Raw genomic sequence first — 19480 nt, 5'->3', positions numbered from 1 at the left:
CTTTCCCTATCTTGCCAGGGAAAGTGTCTGGCCTACTTTATGTAACTGCTTAATTCTTTTCATTCCTGGCTATATGATCAGCCTTTATCAAATGTTGACAAGTAACCTATGATAAAGCAGGTTTTGTTATTTGGAACTAATTATTTAGGGCCCTCTTGTCTCAATGGATCAGCTCTTTAAGTCTCTCTCTCCTATTAACGTGATAAATTGCCTTTTAAAAATCTTACTTCAGTTCAGAGGGCAAAAGATTCTGATGTGGCAAAGATCCTTCTTACAGTTGGAGTCAGCAGTCAAACATACACATGAATTTAGAAATGACAAACAGAATTAATTTGGTTTTCATTAGTCATGAGAAGATTCTCCAGAATGTAAAACAGGATTATCTTAAATTTTCAGATGAAGATGCATTGTATGCTGTTACTGTCTGGATTGTTGCTGATTTTGATAAGCCAGCTGGTAGGCGACTGCTTTCTGATGCCTTGAAAAGCCTGGTGAGTTTCTAGCAGGTTTTATAAAAATAGTTATTATGAATATGTTCTTAACAACTTTCTTTGCACATTCAAAAATCATACTCTTAAATAAAAGTGCAGCAACTTTGTTGTTGGACAGGTGCAGACTTAAGAGATTGTGCTTTTGCTTTACTTAATTCCTGAAGGGAAATGATCATTTTGTTCATGGACTTGTAATGCAGGAGACAACCTGTGACACTGTGTATTAAATATTAAAAGGGTGAATTTCTTCCCAGTTAGACTTTCTCTCATCAGGTAGCCCAGAATGGTACCTGGAAGGACTTTGGGATACTGCCTGTTGATGTGAACCATTAAGCAGTGTTCTGTATTATGTGGCACAGCTGTGGCCATGAAGCAACCATTTCCCCCTGTACTGTTTGTGTGCTTTTGAGAACAATTTTCCTGTGTGTTTTAATATGCTAGGAGGATCATCCACACTTATGAGTTTGCTTATTTTTATTTTTAAGTTCTTCTGTGTTAATAACAGGATTTAAGGTAGGAATGTCTGAAATATAAATATACTTCAGACAGTATAAATGTCAAGTCAATATAAATTACAGAAAGACCCTATGTTTGGGGCAGGTCAAAAGAGTACTTAAACTGAAATCAGGAAGGCATCTGGACTTTCTAATCAGGAATGAAATAGGAACCACCCTAAGGGAACTAGAAAATTGGGATGTTGCCAAGAGAATGTGATGACAGCTATGTCTTAGAAAGAGGCTTTAAAAAAGATAAAGAAGAATATTCAGTACAAGTCCTTGTTACAAAAAAGCATTTAATTTCTTTAACTACTTGATTTATGTCTCAGGCTTGACAGGTGTAGTCCCTCTGTAGCTTCATTTTTTAACCCTCTTCAGCAGGGGAAATGTGCCACAGCTCCCGCCTAAGAGGTGAGAACCACCTGGTCAAGGCCCCTTGTGTTGGTGAGAAGAATCTAGGAAAAAAACCCCAAAACATTAGATGAATTTCATGTGTTGCTTCATCTAGTGATTTTCAAATTTCATGAGAAATAAAATGAAAGAGTATTTTTTTTAGTCCATTGATTTTTATTGAGGTTACTTATTCCTTTCTAGTCCCTTTTGTCTCTCAAGTCAGGGTCTAGTATAATTCCTGATAGTAGTAGAATTGGCATACTCACCACTTGCTCATGACTTGCCATCAGCATTTGAAGAAAAGCATGCCTAAATATGGGGTAAAAATGGCTGAAGGAAATTCACTTCTAGCTATTCCAGCTAATACCTGCTACTTTGAAAACTCTGATAAATTTTTACTTCCTTTATAAAATTATTGAGCTGTCTTAGCTGCAAAAGACCTCTCGAGGTCATCCAGTTCAGCCTCCCACTCAAAGTGGAATTATTGCCTTCATTACATCAGGTCAGCTGTAGGTGTGTTTGAAGGATTTCTGAAAATCTCCAAGGAGATGACTCTGTCCCTTCCCTTTTCAAATTACTCTGGTGTTGCACTGCCTTCCTATTGTAGTTCTTTTCTGCCAGGCCAAACTTTGTGAGCATTTCCTCTTGTTACTCTTTGCTAGTACCAGGAAGGGTTTAGCCCTGTCATGTTTTTCACTCTCCCTTCAGTAACTCTTGGTTGCTATTCAAGTTCTCTGTGGTCTCCTCTTTGCCAGATGGAGCAAGCCCAGATTCCTCAGTGCTGCCTCATAGTTTTCTGACCATCTTGGGAGTACTTAGTGGAAGCCTTTCCACTAAGTGCTGAATACCAGTGACTGCATGGCTTATTTTTTGTTCTTTCCTGCATTGGAGTCCATTTACCTTTTCTTTAGTTAGTGGTGTTATTTGATCCTACCTTAGAATCATCACACTCTCTGGTAAAATTTGAGTGGCATCACTGATTTTAGCAAATGAAGGATTTTGCTCCTGCTGAACTTTAAAAGTGATAAGTGGATAAATTCCCTTGCATTTATTTTATGCTTGGTTCAATAATTTTTGAAAAAACAGACATCTACAAAGCTAGTTCTGAAATCTGTAAATGAGCACTTGCTTATGTCCTTTGTTAAAAACATGCTTCTTCAAAATGCTCAAAGGCAATTGTTCTATTAAAGAAATGTAACACTTCAATTTAAAATATTTATCACAGAATAGGTAAATCCTTACTAATCACTTTTTTTACCCAAAGTTGGAGTTCTGAATTAGTCATTGATGTATCTTTTCTAAAGACAAATAGCTGCAAAAAATTAAATACTCAAGGGCATTTCACATAGTTATGAATGATATGAATACATTAGGTAACAGCAGATGGAACTGTAAAATTACTTATTGTTCTGTGTTTTTCTTTGCAGAAAACAAGCAGTCATACACGAGTTGGGATTTTGAACAATCCTTCATCAAAAATAAAGGAAGAGAACACAGCCATTGCAAGAGGAATTTTGGCTGCTTTTTTAACCCAAAACAACAGCAACTTAAGAAGTTTCCTAAGTAAACTCAGTAAGGAAGAGACAGCAAAATCCCTTGCTGCTGGAACTAAAATTGTTAAATTCATTATCCCAGTGAGTACAAGCTAAATTAGATTACTTCCTTTTTCATTTTACATATATCTTATTGGAAGGAGGTGGTGAGAATAACAGTGTTTGGCTGAATGCCATGAAGTTTATAAGCCATATACTGTTTCTTCTCAAGCAGATTTGGATTTTTGATGACTTTCATGTGATTAAAGAATAGAGAATTTCTTGAAAGGAAAAAAATATGATGGTACTTAAAAATTCAGAATACAGATACCAAATAAAATTGAGACCAAGATAGTTTAATTTTTAATTTTGGGGGTTTTTAATAGCTCTCTCGTTTAGTTAAAATTGCAGTATTAATGTTTTTCAAGAATTTAGACTTCAGAAAAAGTTAAGACTAAATGAGAGTGGAGCTGAGTTATGAAATAACAGCTGCTAACTACTGGTTTTTGTCTCAGAAGGAGTTGTAAATTTTAGTCTTTCTAAATAGGAAGTGCTGGAAGACTAAGAAAACTCTCTGGAACCATATTAGAAAATGAATATTTTTGAGTAATGCTTTTGTTTCAATGTTTAATAAATTTTGAAAGACATAAAGGTGTCTAATGAAGCTGTGTATGTTAAGTATGTTACTAATTATTGTCATTTTATTATTTGTATCTGAATGAATCTGTTTGCTTGGTCTATTTATTACTTGTGAAGAGATACATATCAGAATAATTTTGACAAGTGAGACATAATTCCAATTTTGCCATGATTTTCTCCACTTTGAAAATGAATTTGTGTCTTTCTGGATGATATTGGCTTCCCCAAAATATGTTCAAATTGTATCCAATGGCCATACTAGAATGACTGTTGGGTTTTTAGAGTATTACAAATTTTTTAATATCTTTTTCCTAAAAGTGGGAATTCAGTTGAGTTGCTAACAGAGTGTTACTTTTCATGCAGTTGTGCAATATCACGGAGAAATTGCTTGACCTCAGGCTCATCTTTGCTCTCATGGTTATTCAGTTGCCCCAGGGTACAGACTGCATTCCTGGTGCTTGTGGGGCGGTGGCTCACCACCAGCAGTTATGTGCAGTTAGAAGCTGAGGTGGCTGTTTTACTTTGATTTCTGGTTGCCACATAACTTAAAGAACATCTTTGATTTCCTCACATGTTACAAAACTTATTTTTGCTGAATCATTCCACATCTCATGCTTTACCTTTGCTTTAGGGAATGGATGGTGATACTTTTGAGAAGAAGTACAACACTTTAGGACTGGATTTAATTAAAACTCAACAGATGTTCTGCCAGGAGGTTTTGAAGCTGCTTCCTGGGCAAATGGCTGTTATTAGCAATGGCAGGGTAAGAAGGAAATTAGGTATCTCAATCTCTTTCAGGATTTTTTTACTTCTGGAGCTTCAGTTTCAAACTAAAGAAAATGCATTATATTGATTTCCCATTTATTCCGACAGTTGTTACAGAATGGTATGAACATTTGCCTTGCTTTTTTGTTTTGTTTTTTGCCTTGCTAATTTGTTCATTAACTGCATTCCATTGAAGCTACTATGTGTGTATGTCATTCCCACAGCTATTTTAGAGTTAATCTGGCAAAACTCTCAAAATAGGTATCTGTTATTATTTGTGATGTTTAAGAATAAGTTTTGATCCTGAAGTTACTTTTATTTTACTATGTAGATAAATGTATATAAATTACATTGAGTAGATTAGTATTTCAAGCTCTAGAGGACCACATTTTAATAAATATTTAGTTGTTTTATAGTCTGAATTCTTAATATACAGATAAACATATAGTAATTTTGTTGTTTCAGTTTCTTGAATGTGTATACTGAAACCAATAACCTTAATTACATTTTGTCAATAGATGATCTGTGATCAAAAAATATAATGCTGTATTCAATATATATTGCTTGTTAAATGACAATCAATGCCTTGCATTGCAAATACAATTTACAAACTACATTTTAATTCTTCTATTTTCTATTTACTTCACAGTTCAAAAGAAATAGAAAGACAACTATGTTGGCATCTCATAACTGGAAACTCTTTAAATTTAGTGAGTTTAGATACTCTTATGCATCCTAAATGCTTCTGAGATGCAACTGAAATACTGCTAAGAGACACACAGAAAGTGTTTTTGTTGATGAAGCCTTAAAGAATTGTTGGTTTTTCTGTGTCAGCTCCCTCATAACTAAATTAGTGAATTTATTTTATAAATTATTATTACTGTTCTTCATGCCTAAAAAAGCTAAAATAATGTCATATTTTAAATTTTGGGAAAATAAGTTTTATTAAAATATTTGGATAAATTTAATAATGTATATTCATATCTCTGTGTTTTCACTCTAAACTATCACTTTTAAAAAGACATGGCATATCCTTCATTTCTGTCCTTGCTATTTCATCACAGAAGTTTTGCTTTTATGAGCAAATTAATTTTTTCTAATTGACTTCTCCAAATTACCATAGTATTTCATAATTACACTGTGGTTTCATCTATCTCATGCATCATTAATAAAAAAATCAAAAGTGGAATTTGTTATATAACCTCTCATTTATAGGAAACAGTTGAATTTTGAGGAAGAGGCATTCAGCGCCCAACTTATATAATGAGATTCTACATCCTGGCAGCCCTGTAGGCCATTGAAGTTGTCTTGGGTCAATTTGGCCTGATAGACTGAGTAGGAAATCCAAACAACATCCTCAAAGCTATTTTCTGGGACTCCAAGGCACTTTCCTTTCTTTCAGACACCAAAAAATGCAGTAATCCTGTATCCTCTTGTATTAATGCATGTTGTATCCTTTCCTCTTCTTCCTATCCTTTCTGCTTCATTTGACAAGTGCTAGAAGGAGACTGTGTTCATAGAATTAAAGAACTAAAGAATGTGGTAGACAAATAGTAATTTGAGTTTCAAATATTTTACATAAGAGAGCTTTTTATTAGAGTTATTTCTAAGTAGTGTATTCCTTAACAGAAGGATGTATAATGAAAAGTAGCATGGAGTTATTCCATTGCAGTTATTCTTTGTAATTGATAATTAACTGTAATCATATAACTGTAAAAACCTAATCCTGCATAGTTACTATGAAATTTAATTAGTTTTATAATCAATAGTATTGATGTATATAGAGATTGGGGTTTCATATTCAATTTTGTCCATTCATTTAAAATATTAGTTTATTTTTACTTACAGAGCATTATTGGGACATTCTACACCTAATGTTTTTTTTTCTCTAAGGTACTGGGTCCTTTAGATGAAAATGAATTCTACGCAGAAGACTTTAATTTGTTGGAAAAGATAACATACAGTACCTCAGCAGAGAAGATTAAAGCTATTGTCAAGGAGATGGGAAACAGTAGTAAAAGGTAAAATTCTCTTGCCTCATAACACATGTGCAGCTCTGCTGACTTACTCCAAATACTTTCCCTACTTTCTCTGTCCTTACAACCAAGAGTACAGCTAACAGTAAAGGATTCCTACTAGGTTTTGTTTACATAAGAGTGATTGTAAATAATAATAATAAGCTTGATAAAATACAGTGCATCTTAGGCCAAATCTGAGTATTAATATTTGGAATCATTGTCTTTGGGAATTGTTAATAAGGGAGCCTGTAGAGGCATGGGCTGATGTTGTGCCCTGACACCATAGTAGACAACATTCACACATCTTTTCACTGAAGAAGTGTAAAGAAGAAATGAGTTCAGGCCATCTTCTAGTCTAATGATACAGCTTGTGTACTAAGAAGAAAGCAAAATCATACTCTTAAAGTATCTCTTGACTTTGAGTATAATTTCTGTTATCTAGAAGGACTGGCACAACTAAAAGAATCATTACCAGAAAAACAAAATCAACAAGAGGTAGAACTCAAGGAGATAAGTAGTGAGAGACAAAATATATTTAGACAGATATTGTGACTTTACAACACTGAAATTAAATAAGATTTCTCAGGAAACTTCAGTCGAAAATTCTGATAGAAAAAACTGAAAGATGTGGCCAGCCTTGAAACCAGGTCATTTATGTCTGTTCCTTAATGTTGTCTTAAATGGGAAAAAAATTTAAAAAAAAAAAAAGAGCTAGAAATGTCAGCAGATCTTAACATCATATACTCACTTCTCTTGATTCTGAATCAGGTCTCTTTGGCAAATTTGTGAGTAATAAAAACTTGTCGTTCGGGTTTAATTTGTCTTGTGGTCCAAGCCCCACATTTTCTTCAAAGCCCCACATTTTCATCAAATTACACAGATTGGAAGACCCAACAATTGAGAAAAATAATTGCTATGAGGCTGAACGATAACTCTGTGAATTCTGCTTCTCTTAAAGTTAAGAAGTGTCTGTTTCACAAGGTTTCTCTGAGGCTGTAGTGGTTCTTGGGCATTGTCATGCTAAAGGTTTAACTCCAAGCTCCAAGTCCTGAGGTGTTAATCACCTTAGAGTCCAGGTCTGGCATGTGGGCTTCCTGAATATCCTTCATGCAAAGAGAGTGACATTAAAGTGTTCATGTTTTGCTCCCTTTCTAATGACAACCAAACTATGTGTGCCTTGTTTATTACAGTGGCAGTGATTTGATTATGAAAATAGATGCCCTGCTGTCATCTTTGCCTAAAACAGAGATGAGACAAGATGTTGAATTACTCAAAGAACACCACAGGTCAGTTTTATTGTGATAATGCACTTAAGAGTAATTTTTTAACATTTGAATGTACTGGTGATTACATTGTCTTCAGAAAGTTGAGTAAGCATTCTAATTTTGAAACTGTTGTATGAACAGCCTGCTCATCTGCCATAGCATAATGCATCTGTACCTTTTTCCTCATAAATTCATTAGTAATGCCTATTGATTTCCCAACCTTACCCTTTGCTGAAAAGAGAGCAGAGGGATACATGTTTTAAAAAGACATCTGATAATACAAAAACTGTGATGAAATTAAAAATTTTTATAAAAATTTTTGCTGTTTCCAAATTTCTACTTGTTTTTGTTGATAAAGGTGCTCCAGTAGTAGTTGTGTGTGTTGTTCGGCCTGTCCCTATTGGTGAAGGCAGGAGTGAAATCAGTGGTAGCCTTTTCTAAGAGGCTGACACCTTTTTTCAAAGTTAAAGTAGTAGCAGTCAGTACTGTGCATATGTTTTGTGGAAAACAAATTCCAATAGTCCCTTTTCTGTATTTACAGCATATGACATTTTTTTTTTCCATTTTTTACATGAAGTTTACTGACATGTCCTTCCTGTAAATAGAGAGTACTTTAACTAGAGTTTGCTTGACTTAGCCTAATCAAGTCTATCAAAATGAATTATTTTCTGGAATGCATAAAGCTAGTCCAGCCTATCAAGTTTCACACCTCTCAAATGCCATTTCCCCCCCTTTTTTTTTCTTTTTAAATTATATCACCACCACCACTAGTCTGATCCAGTGATTCCTGATCTTGATGAAGGGAGCTGTAAACAAATGACAAACAGGCCCTTTTTAAAGTCTTACAGTGTTTTATTATATTAATTTTGTTTTAGAGAATGTATCTAATCACTAACCAGTATAGAAGTATGTAGATTAATGCTATATTTTTTACTCCTGTTCACATTTAGCTTTTCTAATTGTTTCACAGGGAGCAATCATGATTATTGCTTGAAATGAGGGAAATATTTTCTCGAGCAGTAAAATCTTAAACACCTCTGATATTACAAATCTGTCCCTAAAAATGTTTGTCCTTTCAACAAATTCAGTTTTGATTTTTCATGTCACTTGTTTTGTATACTTTTTTAACAGTGTGATAAAAGTTGAGCCCCAAGAGAATGACCCATTCTATGATGTTGTTGCTATTGTGGATCCACTGACAAGAGAAGCACAGAAGATGACCCACTTATTGATTGTAAGATGGTGGTCATTTCTTATAATTTGCTGATTTGTACTTCGGTTGTTACTAAACTTTTTCTAATTTCCACATACAGTGTAGTCAAGAGTAAACAAAATTTGGTTATTCTTTCTTTTCCTTTAAAGTATGTGTTTAGTTATTTTAATTCATAAAAGAAGTTGAGGATGACCTAGTTCATCATTTTGAATATCTCATTTGAAAGTAAAATTCAGATGCCCAATGGCCCAGTCCTCTTAGTGAGCCTGTAAGTAAGTGCTCTCTACAGTCAGTAGAAAGAAAAGAGGAGGTTGTGTACATAATTTTTTGCATCTCAGAATCTCAGGAGGTATGTGCTTCTTTCCATTAAAGCAGATCACCTTAGTTTTCCAAGGCACCTAAATGAGGTGGTCTAAATCTGACTTGTAATATCATCATGAGAAGATTGGACTATAAACCTTTCAGCTTTTGGAGGGATATTTCTCAGTTGATTAATGCTACCAAGTATATCTAGATAGGCTTCCATTGTGTGTAGCTATTGATCTTCTAAAGAGAAACTGTCTTAAAAACACAGCTGCTGAAATTATTTTCTTCTTTTGCCTACTGCAGAATATCACTGTGTCTCAGGTTCCTTTATAGTTTCCCATAAAAATGTAAATTTTGTCTTCACTTTATAGTCTGTTATAATTCTGAAACCTCCAACTTGATTTTTGCTGCCTCCTATTTTATCTTCTTTTTTCCTGCAGTAATTATGCAAGTTTCATAAATTCTTAAAGTGCTTTTCCCCCTCCCATTTTCATACCTTTTTATATCAAATGTTGAAGCATCCACTCATTCTTCATATGGTGGAGCGAAGTAAAACATTTTTTAAATTCATGAAAAATTTTGCTATTTCAGGATTCTAGAATACTAGCTTACCTCTAGAGCTAGATCTCTCATTTCACCCTTCTCAGTGAAAATGAAAGCTTGATATTACCACATGAAAATATTTTCAAGTTGAAATGGACTGGAAACTCTCCATTTAGCAAGAAGTTCATATTATGAGTATAAATCACATCAAGGATCTTGTAGCTTAGAGCAGAAACCTCTATTCCTCTGAGCTCAACAGGCTCTCTCATGCATGCCCAGGCAAATGACTCCCATGGTGTCCCAAGCTGTTCAGCTGTTGCAGATCCTGCTTGAGTCATGGGAGCTCTAGTTTTATTCAAGAAGCCAACCCTTAGGAGAGAGTAATGAAATGCTGTTGAAAGTAAACAAACCAGAAATATTTTAATGCAGATTTAACTTTTCAGTAATATCTTATTAAAAATGAAAATAGCCTGGAAATTTTTTATATATATATAAAGTTATTACCATTACCTGGAAAGCCACCATCCTGCTGTGAAAGCAGAGCAGCCATGCAAGTACAGCAAGCCTCAAACTCGAAGTTGTTAAATGAATGCCTTTCTGATTAGCTTACTATAGATAGGTGATTTAAATAGTATAAACTTTAATCACTGGAATATATTTATATAAAAAGGCTCTTTTTTTTTTTTCCAGTTACATAATTGTATTAGAGCTGAGTATATTGGATTGGTAACTATTCATGGTGCAAAATTTGTTGAGTAACTACCATGGCAGAACACGTGATTCTTGCCCCATTCTGCATTGAATATGTCCATATAATGACTGGCTTTTTCACCCTGGTGAAACTATTGTATTACTTTCTGTCACTTAATAGCTACTTCAAATAAATCTTTTGGTATTTTTTTATTAAAAATACAAACAAAAAGTTACTCATATTGAGTGGGATTGAAATTGAGAGAGGTGTAAATACCTAGAGGTGGGCTGTAATCTAAATTTTGCTGCTTAGTCTGAGAGACTGGCAGTTCAAGGATGGAGGAAGGTATGAGTCAGAGCACATATGAGAGCTCAGTCAAAGCTGCTGTCTGTTTTTAAAATATGTTCTGGATTGTATCATAAGAACTACTCTGATCCTTTCCAGACTGAGGCAAGTAGCACCTTCCATATAGTCTTTGTTTTCATTTTTCAAAAAGTTTTGTTACAGACTTCAGCATCAAGTATTTCCAGACAAGGCAGAGTCGCTGTCCACTGCAAATATTTAAATAGCAGCCATAACTTTAACATGGTTAGGCCACATAAGGTCTCAGCAGAATATGTGGAGGAGCTAACTAGTCCTGAAGTTATGAAGGTGATCTTTAAGGTGATGTGAGAAAAGAAGAAATTCCTTCTGCTAAAATGGAGGACAAAATTGAAGAGTTGTGGATTTTTTTCCTCATTGTTCACCAAAAACAGGAGGAAAGATCATTCTATATATTCTATATTCTTAGGATTATCCATTATCTTTTTTTTTTACTTGTTCCAGTAAGTATCCAGTAACTCAAAAATGTGGAGAAAAAAAATCAAACCTTTTATTTTTTTTCTGTCAGTTATATTTTGCCTTTTTTCCTTTGTTCATTTTGTCTTCAGTAAGGACTTACTATTCCATCCCTAAAGTGAAAGGAATCCCTGAAGGAGCCCCTTTTGGTGATCTAGTCTGATTGCCTATATAATGCATGTCACAGGACTCCTTTTTCACAATTATCATTTGAAGTAGAAATAATTTTTTAATCAATTCCTAATTTAAATATTACCATGCAGTTGAGTACAGATTAGAGCTCCTACTGAGATTTTCCAGTGGCTAATTAACCTTACTGTTAAACTCAGACTTGGAATTACAGGTTTTTGTTCACATCCGTGCTGTAAGCATTGATGTTCTCATCATTTTGCCAGTTCTGTTGAAGATTCTATTATAAGTTTGTTTTCAGTGCAGATACTTGTTCTGAAGTTCACAAACAATTCCAAGTGACTGGTTAGATAATCATGGTTTATTGAGTTAATGTTCTTCAGATGAGTTGTGGTAACTCAAGTAAGTTTCTTGTAAATGACTTTATATTGTGCACATGCACAATAAAATTAGCTCTTGAATAATTTTCAGGCCTCCTGAAATATTTCAACCATGTTTTATAGGGCTCCCTGAACTAAATTTCCATGCTCTTTGAATTTTCTTATTTAAAGTAAACAGACTGAATTCTTCAAGTATCCTATAAAAGAGTTGTCTTAATTTTGTCACCATTTTCATGTGTTAACTCAAATGCCCTGGTTTTTGGTGTCCTCAGAAGCCCTAAATAATAGAACCAAGTTCAGTATTTCAGAAGTTGTATTGTTGAAAAACACAGAGATAATGAATTATTGTCATATTTGTCATTTCCAGTTTAAAGTCCTTTGAAATGTTAATTAAGAAAGACTTTTTTTTTTGGTTTTTTTTTTTTTGCTACTGTACTAAATTTCATGGTCAGCTAATGAATTGGGATGATGCATCAGCCTTCTGCAAGATAATTTCATTTGATACACAAAAGCCTATCAATGCAGATTGCTGAAAAATCATTCTTGCTATTGGGTTGAGGGTTTCGTTTCATTTATAGGTGAAGTCCATGCAGGCTTTTGTTATTCTTTTTATTCCCAATGGTAGATAGATATTTGAGTCACTTTAACCTCTATTTTGATTTTGGTGGTCTTAAACTTATGTCATGTAATGCTTTCCCTTCTTATGCTTCCAGTGCTCTTGGGTTCTCCTTTCCTGCTTCTTCACTTGTTCTCACCAATATGCTATTCTCTACTCTTTGTTTTTTATTCAGTAGTTTTTCAGTGATGGTATTCATGTGACACAAAAGATAAGAAAAAGAACCTAGAGCTAAGTAAAGTTACAGCATTGTAGTAAAGAATGAGTGTAAGCCATGGGCTGAACTGAGGAAAGAAAAATTACAGTTATAATAAAAAAGAGATTTAATGATGAATATTGTCTTGCTTTGTTCCCAATTTATTTGCTATTGTAATAGTTTTAGATATTAGCCTTTACTAGTATTGGTATTGTAACTTAGCTTTTATGGCTTACTGGCCTTTCTAATATCCATAAATGTAGGCACAGCTGCTTTATGCTTCAGGTAAGCGCTTTGTGTCAGAAACCACAGAACTGAAGGTAATTTGATAAGGTTTTTATGAATGCTTTAAAGAAATTAATAACTTAGTTAGCTTTAAGCAAAACAAAACAGATTGCTCACAAAAATACAAAAAAAATACTGTCCTAATATTATGGTTCGTATATACCAGCATCCAAAACATTACTACTTTAGAAATTAACAGATGAAGAAACTGAGAGAAAAAAATAGAAATATGTTAACTTACCAAAATGTTTTGAAGTAATTGAATGGTTTAAGACAGCATTAATCTATTGTTGACATTTAAAGTTAATAAGTAATTGAGTATTAAAATAGTTCCCTGAAGTTCATATATTTAATGATTTTCCATATACAAGTATTTTAATAAAAGTGAAAGCAATTGTTGTAAGACAACAATTGGTTGTTGGATTAAAGGCATGTGTTGTACTTAGAGACCTTCAAGTGTTTTAAAATCACAATGTAACAGGGGTGACAATTTCATTTACTCAAGCATTGGAAAATTGAGTGCACTGCTCATGAAAAAAGTGCATGAGTAGGAAAAGGCATTAATATTTTGACTATCAAGAGTATCATGTGCTAAATCATGCAGTTTTAGGAAAGGTCATATATTTATTTATAATATCTGACAATAACCTTTAATATATAGATATATATACATCTTTAAAAAGTTTTAGATTCCTGCTGAAAATTCAGAAATGGCAGGATGTCACAAGGGTAACTTTGGCTTATTTTCAACGTTAGATGATTACCAAGAACCATTTTTTACAGAGTTTTTTTTCTGTAGGTACTCAAGGACATTATCAATATGAAACTCAGGTTATTTTTGAACTGCAGATCTAAGCTGTCTGAAGTGCCACTGAAGAGGTTAGTAGTTCATAGCTTGTCATGCTCATTTTGGAAAAACAGCTTTAATGGTGTATATTTTCTTAAAAAGTAAACATTGCTTTTTGTTTCTGAATTTTTTTTGTTGACTCATTTTCCACTGAACATTACCTAAGCAGTTTGCACTTGTTTAGATAAAAGTTCTTCTTCTAATGTGTCAAGCAAGGTATCACAGGGAAATTATCTAGTCCATCAAATGCACCTCTCATTAACAGGCCTTGAGGAAATCAATAGAGTCTTTTATGCCTGTGGGAAGTTGCATAGGGGGATTATCTAAGTTGTTCCCTTTTTTACAGCCCACTGTTTCTGTAATGAATTGTACAGATTCAGTACTCCTAAGAGTTAAATTCATCTGAATCAATATACAGTCTGCATTTGTTATATTGAGATGATGTTATATTTCATTGCGAATATGATAGTCTGAATGTATCTACTATAAATTGAAGTTTCTTTTATCTGTGTGTAAAAATCAGGGTTCACTAATTCTGTGATAGACATTTACACTGACATTAATTCCCTCCAAGAGGATTTCTTTCCCTCTAAGAAAAATGTTTAAGTACAGCCATCTCCTTGGCAGCTATTTTACCTATAATCCTAACACCTCTATTACTAGTTACCTGTGAGAGAGGTTGGTGGTAGTGTCTGTCCTTTAGCCAGAGGGTTGCAGAATTAATCATTTGCCCACAAAGCAGCTGTCCTTAGTTTTTGTGCATTTTGAGAGGAATTACTCACAACTCTTGTTCCACAAGTGGGTCTTAATTATCAGTCTTCTGAGTGTTTTCTTGTGTGAATGTCATTATGATGGCTTTTGAAGCTCGGCACTTTGCACATCTTGGTGCCTGGTTCTTTCCTTGTGCTTGGGAGAACTTTTAGGTATGGAATAACTGGGATAAGAGCTGAAGAGGAACAGGGAAACCCTACCTTTCCTCTGCTCTGTCCTTGCTGCTGCTAGTGACAGTAGCCTTTCTCAAAGACTTTTCTTCCAATAGAGATTATCCCTTCTGCATAGTTCAGTGATACAGATTCTGAGAATTCAAGGCTGCTAACTGTCAGGCTATCTAGATGCACTTCTTGGGTATTCACTTTCATAGCCTTTAGAGTGTTAAGGGAAAATAGGCACATCCATAGAAAAATTACCAAAAGTGTAAAGGTCTGTGTTCATCTACCAACCCATTTGAGGTGCTGTAGGTGTTGTCTGATGATATTCCAAAAGAATAAGGAGCTACTTTGCCTCCAAATTTCATCATACTTGGTAAATACTCACTATATTTGAAAATGTTTTAGAAGAGCTTCATGTTTGAACTTTGTATTTCACTAAAAATTGGGTTTTGTCACACTTCTTTTTCAACAGCTTCTATCGTTTTGTTCTGGAACCAGAATTAACTTACGGAATCAATAAGAACCTTCCTTCTGAACCTGTAGCTAAATTCCTAGAATTGCCAGAATCACCTCTTTTGACCCTAAACATGATCACTCCTGAAAGCTGGCTGGTTGAAGCAGTAAACAGTTCCTGTGACCTTGATAACATTCATTTGCAGGAAGTAAGTAATAGTTTGCAAACACTGTAAAACTTGTGTTGGCCCCTCTGCTTCAAGAAGGAAGTGGAAATGTTGCAAGATTTTTCTTGTGTCAGTTCTCCTGAAATATTTTCTTTGATAATTGATTATTTAGGCAATATTTTACCATTTCTATTGTCATCATCTTTTTGTCCATTTCTCTCTTATTAAAAAAAAAAGGACAAGTCTTAAAGGAAATCAATGGAATAGAAAAAAAATCAGAATGCAAAGTACAAGTTAAAGCAGTTTACCTGCTATGTTGAGCTTTGTGTTTAGAGAAATACTGCATTAAAGATAAAAGTAAAGTAAAGATTCTTTGTGTTTCCTAGTTCTTGTAACCTAGGTAAATCTTAATATAAACTGGAATATGTGACTCTTTATTAATGTAGTTCAAAATGTATCTCACCCTCTTTTAGTTCACAATTCTTTCAATTATTACTTAATTCTATTTTAATCCCCCATCGTCAAAATAATTGGTTTTGTTTGACTCAATAAGCTTATGGAAAATATTGAGGGTCTTTGATTCACCAAAGCTGTGTATTTGGAAAAGCGTATTGTGAAAGTAAAGCTGGGACTTAACTTACAAAGGCAGAGGTGCTTCAGCAGTCAGTGGAGAGAAGGTCCCTTCAGAGAGGGATCTTTCCTCTTTGTCTTGGATAACCTGTTTTATAATTAAGTTCCTGTGGCTGAACTTTTCTGTGGGTTTTTTTGATTGTGGGAGTTACCTTGTGGTAAATCCCACACAACATGTTTGTGACTGTAATATTTTGTTTTTCCCACATGGTTAAGTGACGTCATTTATTGATGAAGTATTTCTTCCATAGATAAAAGGGGCAGTTATAGCAGAATATGAACTGGAATATATATTGCTTGAAGGACATTGCTTTGATGTGACCACTGAACAACCTCCTCGAGGGTTACAGTTCACTCTGGGCACAAAGAAGAATCCTGTCATGGTTGATACTATTGTGATGGCCAACCTTGTAAGTACTTAGTACAGGAATAGTCATTACAATTGCACACTTCTTGTGAGAATTCTTAATGAGCATCTTGTTCTTTAAATCCATTTCTCTATGTTGCAAGATTAGTAATGCTAAAAGTAACAGGCACATCCTGGAGCTGAGCTCATCTCCAGTTTGTAGATTTTTCCTCCCTGCTCCTCTCCTGCAATGCAGTATAGGTTTGAATGCAGGCTAATTTTATGCTCTTGCCTGAAGTGCCTAAACTGGCAGCCTAATTGCCTCTAGTAGGTGGTAGGAGACAGTTATATTCAGGCTGAGATTCCCTGACAAATGTAAGGTATGATTCACATTCTGAATAAAATAACCCTTTTTGTTACACAATGATCCAGGCAAAAGAAAACTCCCATTTTAGATGCTTCAGGTAAGAGCTTAGAGCCTTGGTGAAACATAGCCACACCTCAGAATTTCTCCCATCATGCCAAGTAATTATTTTTCATGTTGGCAGTCTGTAGAGCAGGAGACCATGTGACTTCTGCTGAAGGATTTATTTTTTATTAGCTAAGGGAATTTGAAAGGGAAGGATTTTGATGAATAAGGCTTTTACCTATCTGCTGTTCTCTAGTCTTTTAAATACTGTATCATAAGGAATGAAATGCTTAATGAATTGTGAATCTTTGATTTTTGCACAAGTATTGAATACAGATTCAACAGTAGATGAGGTTTGGCATGATGAAACTTCTAACGATTCCTCACATTTCAAAGCTTGCTCTCTGTTACTTTAACATAGCAATAGCTCTTTACAGTGTTACTAAAATGGCAAGGAATTGTGTTGACTTGGAAAGTTGTTCCAGACAAAAATTTTGAGTTTCAAAGAAGCTTTTCAGTTTTGGGTCTATTCAATAATTTATTTCTTTGCTGCTCTTTTATTTGCTGGCCTTGGTGGAGTGTGGTGGTGTTCACAGGGGTTCCAGGACAAGGGAAGAGACAAGAATCTTGACTCCATGTTTCAGGAGGCTGATTTATTATTTTATGATATATATTATATTAAAAGAAAATTATATATTAAAACTATACTAAAAGAATAGAAGAAGGGATTTCATCAGAAGGCTAGCAAGGAATAGAATGGAATGGAATGATAATAAAATCTTGTGACTGACCAGAGGGTCTGAGACAGCTGGACTGTGATTGGCCATTAATTAAAAATAACCACATGAGACCAAAGATGCATCTGTTGCATTCCACAGCAGATAATCATTGTTTACATTTTGTATCTGAGGCCTCTCACCTTCTCAGGAGAAAAAATCCTAATGAAAGGATTGTTCATAAAATATGTCTGAGACAGTGGAGGCTTTGTATGCAACTCAAATTCAGCTAAAAACAGATAGAGCCCAGAAAGACATTAAAATGTACATGCAGGACAGGTGATACTTGTTGCATCCCTGACACACTTCTTTCAGGGCTAATACAAATGCTGAGTAGTTTATTTTTGTATATGAAGATGGTTGAGTCTGAAATGCAACCAGAACCAGAAAATGTCTGTCTTTTTTCTTTAGGGGTATTTTCAGCTGAAAGCAAATCCAGGTGCTTGGACACTGAGATTGCGTAAAGGAAGATCTGAGGAGATTTATCAGGTTTTCTCGTAAGTATGAATCCATCATTTGGAAACAAATTAATCTGAAAGTGCAACATATTTTGAAAAGATCTGACAACACTGAAGGAAAGTGAGCAAAGATAGCATTAAAAAGTGTAAGATGCAAATGATGATTTAAAGTTTGTAAGGAATACCTTGTATTGTTAGTTGTTGTTTGATGGCTTCTTGTGTTTTTGAAGGCATTTCAGTATGTTAATGCATAATAAACCTAAGCTGCTCAGCTAGACTAGATGCTAGCAATGTCCCTTACTATAGTGTTGCACAGCTACCAGACACTTTCCCTGTCAGTTCCATGCATGGTTAGCATTATCACACAATGGCTGCACCAAATTCTGTAGAAATGTCACTCATGGTTTTATTTGTAATATTTTGGCATTCCCAACATACTTAACATGTAATTTCAAGAGTATGTCCAATGGAGCATTGCTCTCCAGAATTATCTCCAGAACTATCTGGAGATAGTTTCCCTCTCACAATTTTTTTCAGCCCTCTGAATGCAGTGTATTTATAATGGCATCTTTTTTTAACAGGAGCATTATAGTCATTTCAGTTCTAGACTTTTTTTTTTAATTAATTCTGTCTTACTTAGTTGTCTCAGTTCTTTAAGGATCACTGTGGTTACATCTCCACCTTAGGATATCAAAGCACCCTTCCTTTTGAGACCCTGGCTGCATGTTGAATGCACATTCCCCTCTCTTGAGAGAAACCTCTGTCCATAGAAAGAAAGTTGTATTCCTGTAACTGGCATTTAGGTGACATCTCTATGGCTTCTACACCTGTAATTTCCATGGCTGATTTTCATGTAAAGGAATATATGTGCTCACCATCATTCCAACTATTCCTTAGAAGAATCACCTTTACCCCATGCGTTATGTAAAACACAGACCTGTAACCTATGAGAGCTTTCTCTTGAAGCTTTAGATCTAATCACTTTTACAGGAGCAGTATTGTTTATTTAATTTCAGCTTCAGTTTTTCCTTTCTCCTGTTATCTCTTTCCCCCCTCAAAGTAATTGTGTGGTTTGAAATAGGTCAATTTTTATAAAATTTTTATTATTACTTGAAGCCCAGGAAGACACAGTTCCATATGTTGTTAATTATCAGCTACTATTAAAAAGCAAAAAACTTGCTGAACCTCTTTGTGGTTTTGAACATTTAGTTAATATCACTGTTACAGGGAGAAATATTAATGGGACGTTAGATTAATTCTGTTTGTTTGCAAATTTCAATTCTTTTTTTTTTTTTCAGAAATCACTTACAAGCTGTTGAAAAGGCAGAAAAACATAGGCCTTACCCTTAGAGGTTTACCTAATCTCCACCAACTGTATCTGTACCATTTGTCTAATTTAGCATTTAATTCCTAAGAAATATAAAATGATAGCATGGTTTAAAAAAACAATGTAATGAGGTGCAGTTGGGTTAAATAATGAAACAAAATGAAACTAAATCACTCTACATTCTAGCCTGGATCAAAGGAAATTTAAATTGTCTGCTGGGGTTTTGCTTATTTTCCCTCTGTAACACAAATGGGCTTAACTGAACTCAGCTAAGTTACTAAAAACTAATACCTCATGAGGAATCTAAACAATGCAATTTATTTAATCTCATTATTCCAATTG

The 19480-nt window shown here is 34.4% G+C and overlaps 1 protein-coding gene across 4 annotated transcripts in view; it reads left to right on the top strand.

Moving 5' to 3' along the window:
• UGGT2 (UDP-glucose glycoprotein glucosyltransferase 2) overlaps positions 1-19480 on the top strand; it is a 76078-nt gene that overhangs the window by 40590 nt on the left and 16008 nt on the right. For all 4 annotated transcript variants that reach the window (XM_009085680.4, XM_030234942.2, XM_050982191.1 and 1 more), the window contains 10 exons: positions 397-491; positions 2809-3015; positions 4184-4315; positions 6211-6338; positions 7526-7621; positions 8732-8834; positions 13596-13675; positions 15045-15234; positions 16074-16232; positions 17765-17850. In XM_009085680.4, the coding sequence (XP_009083928.2) occupies positions 397-491; positions 2809-3015; positions 4184-4315; positions 6211-6338; positions 7526-7621; positions 8732-8834; positions 13596-13675; positions 15045-15234; positions 16074-16232; positions 17765-17850 (1276 nt within the window). The remainder of the gene's footprint in view (positions 1-396; positions 492-2808; positions 3016-4183; positions 4316-6210; positions 6339-7525; positions 7622-8731; positions 8835-13595; positions 13676-15044; positions 15235-16073; positions 16233-17764; positions 17851-19480) is intronic.

The sequence above is a fragment of the Serinus canaria genome, chromosome 1 (genome assembly GCF_022539315.1).
Source record: "Serinus canaria isolate serCan28SL12 chromosome 1, serCan2020, whole genome shotgun sequence".
In the NCBI taxonomy this organism is placed as follows: Eukaryota; Metazoa; Chordata; class Aves; order Passeriformes; family Fringillidae; genus Serinus; species Serinus canaria.
The sequence above is the reverse complement of the archived record's forward strand: the minus strand, read 5'-3'. Positions and strand labels throughout refer to the sequence as shown.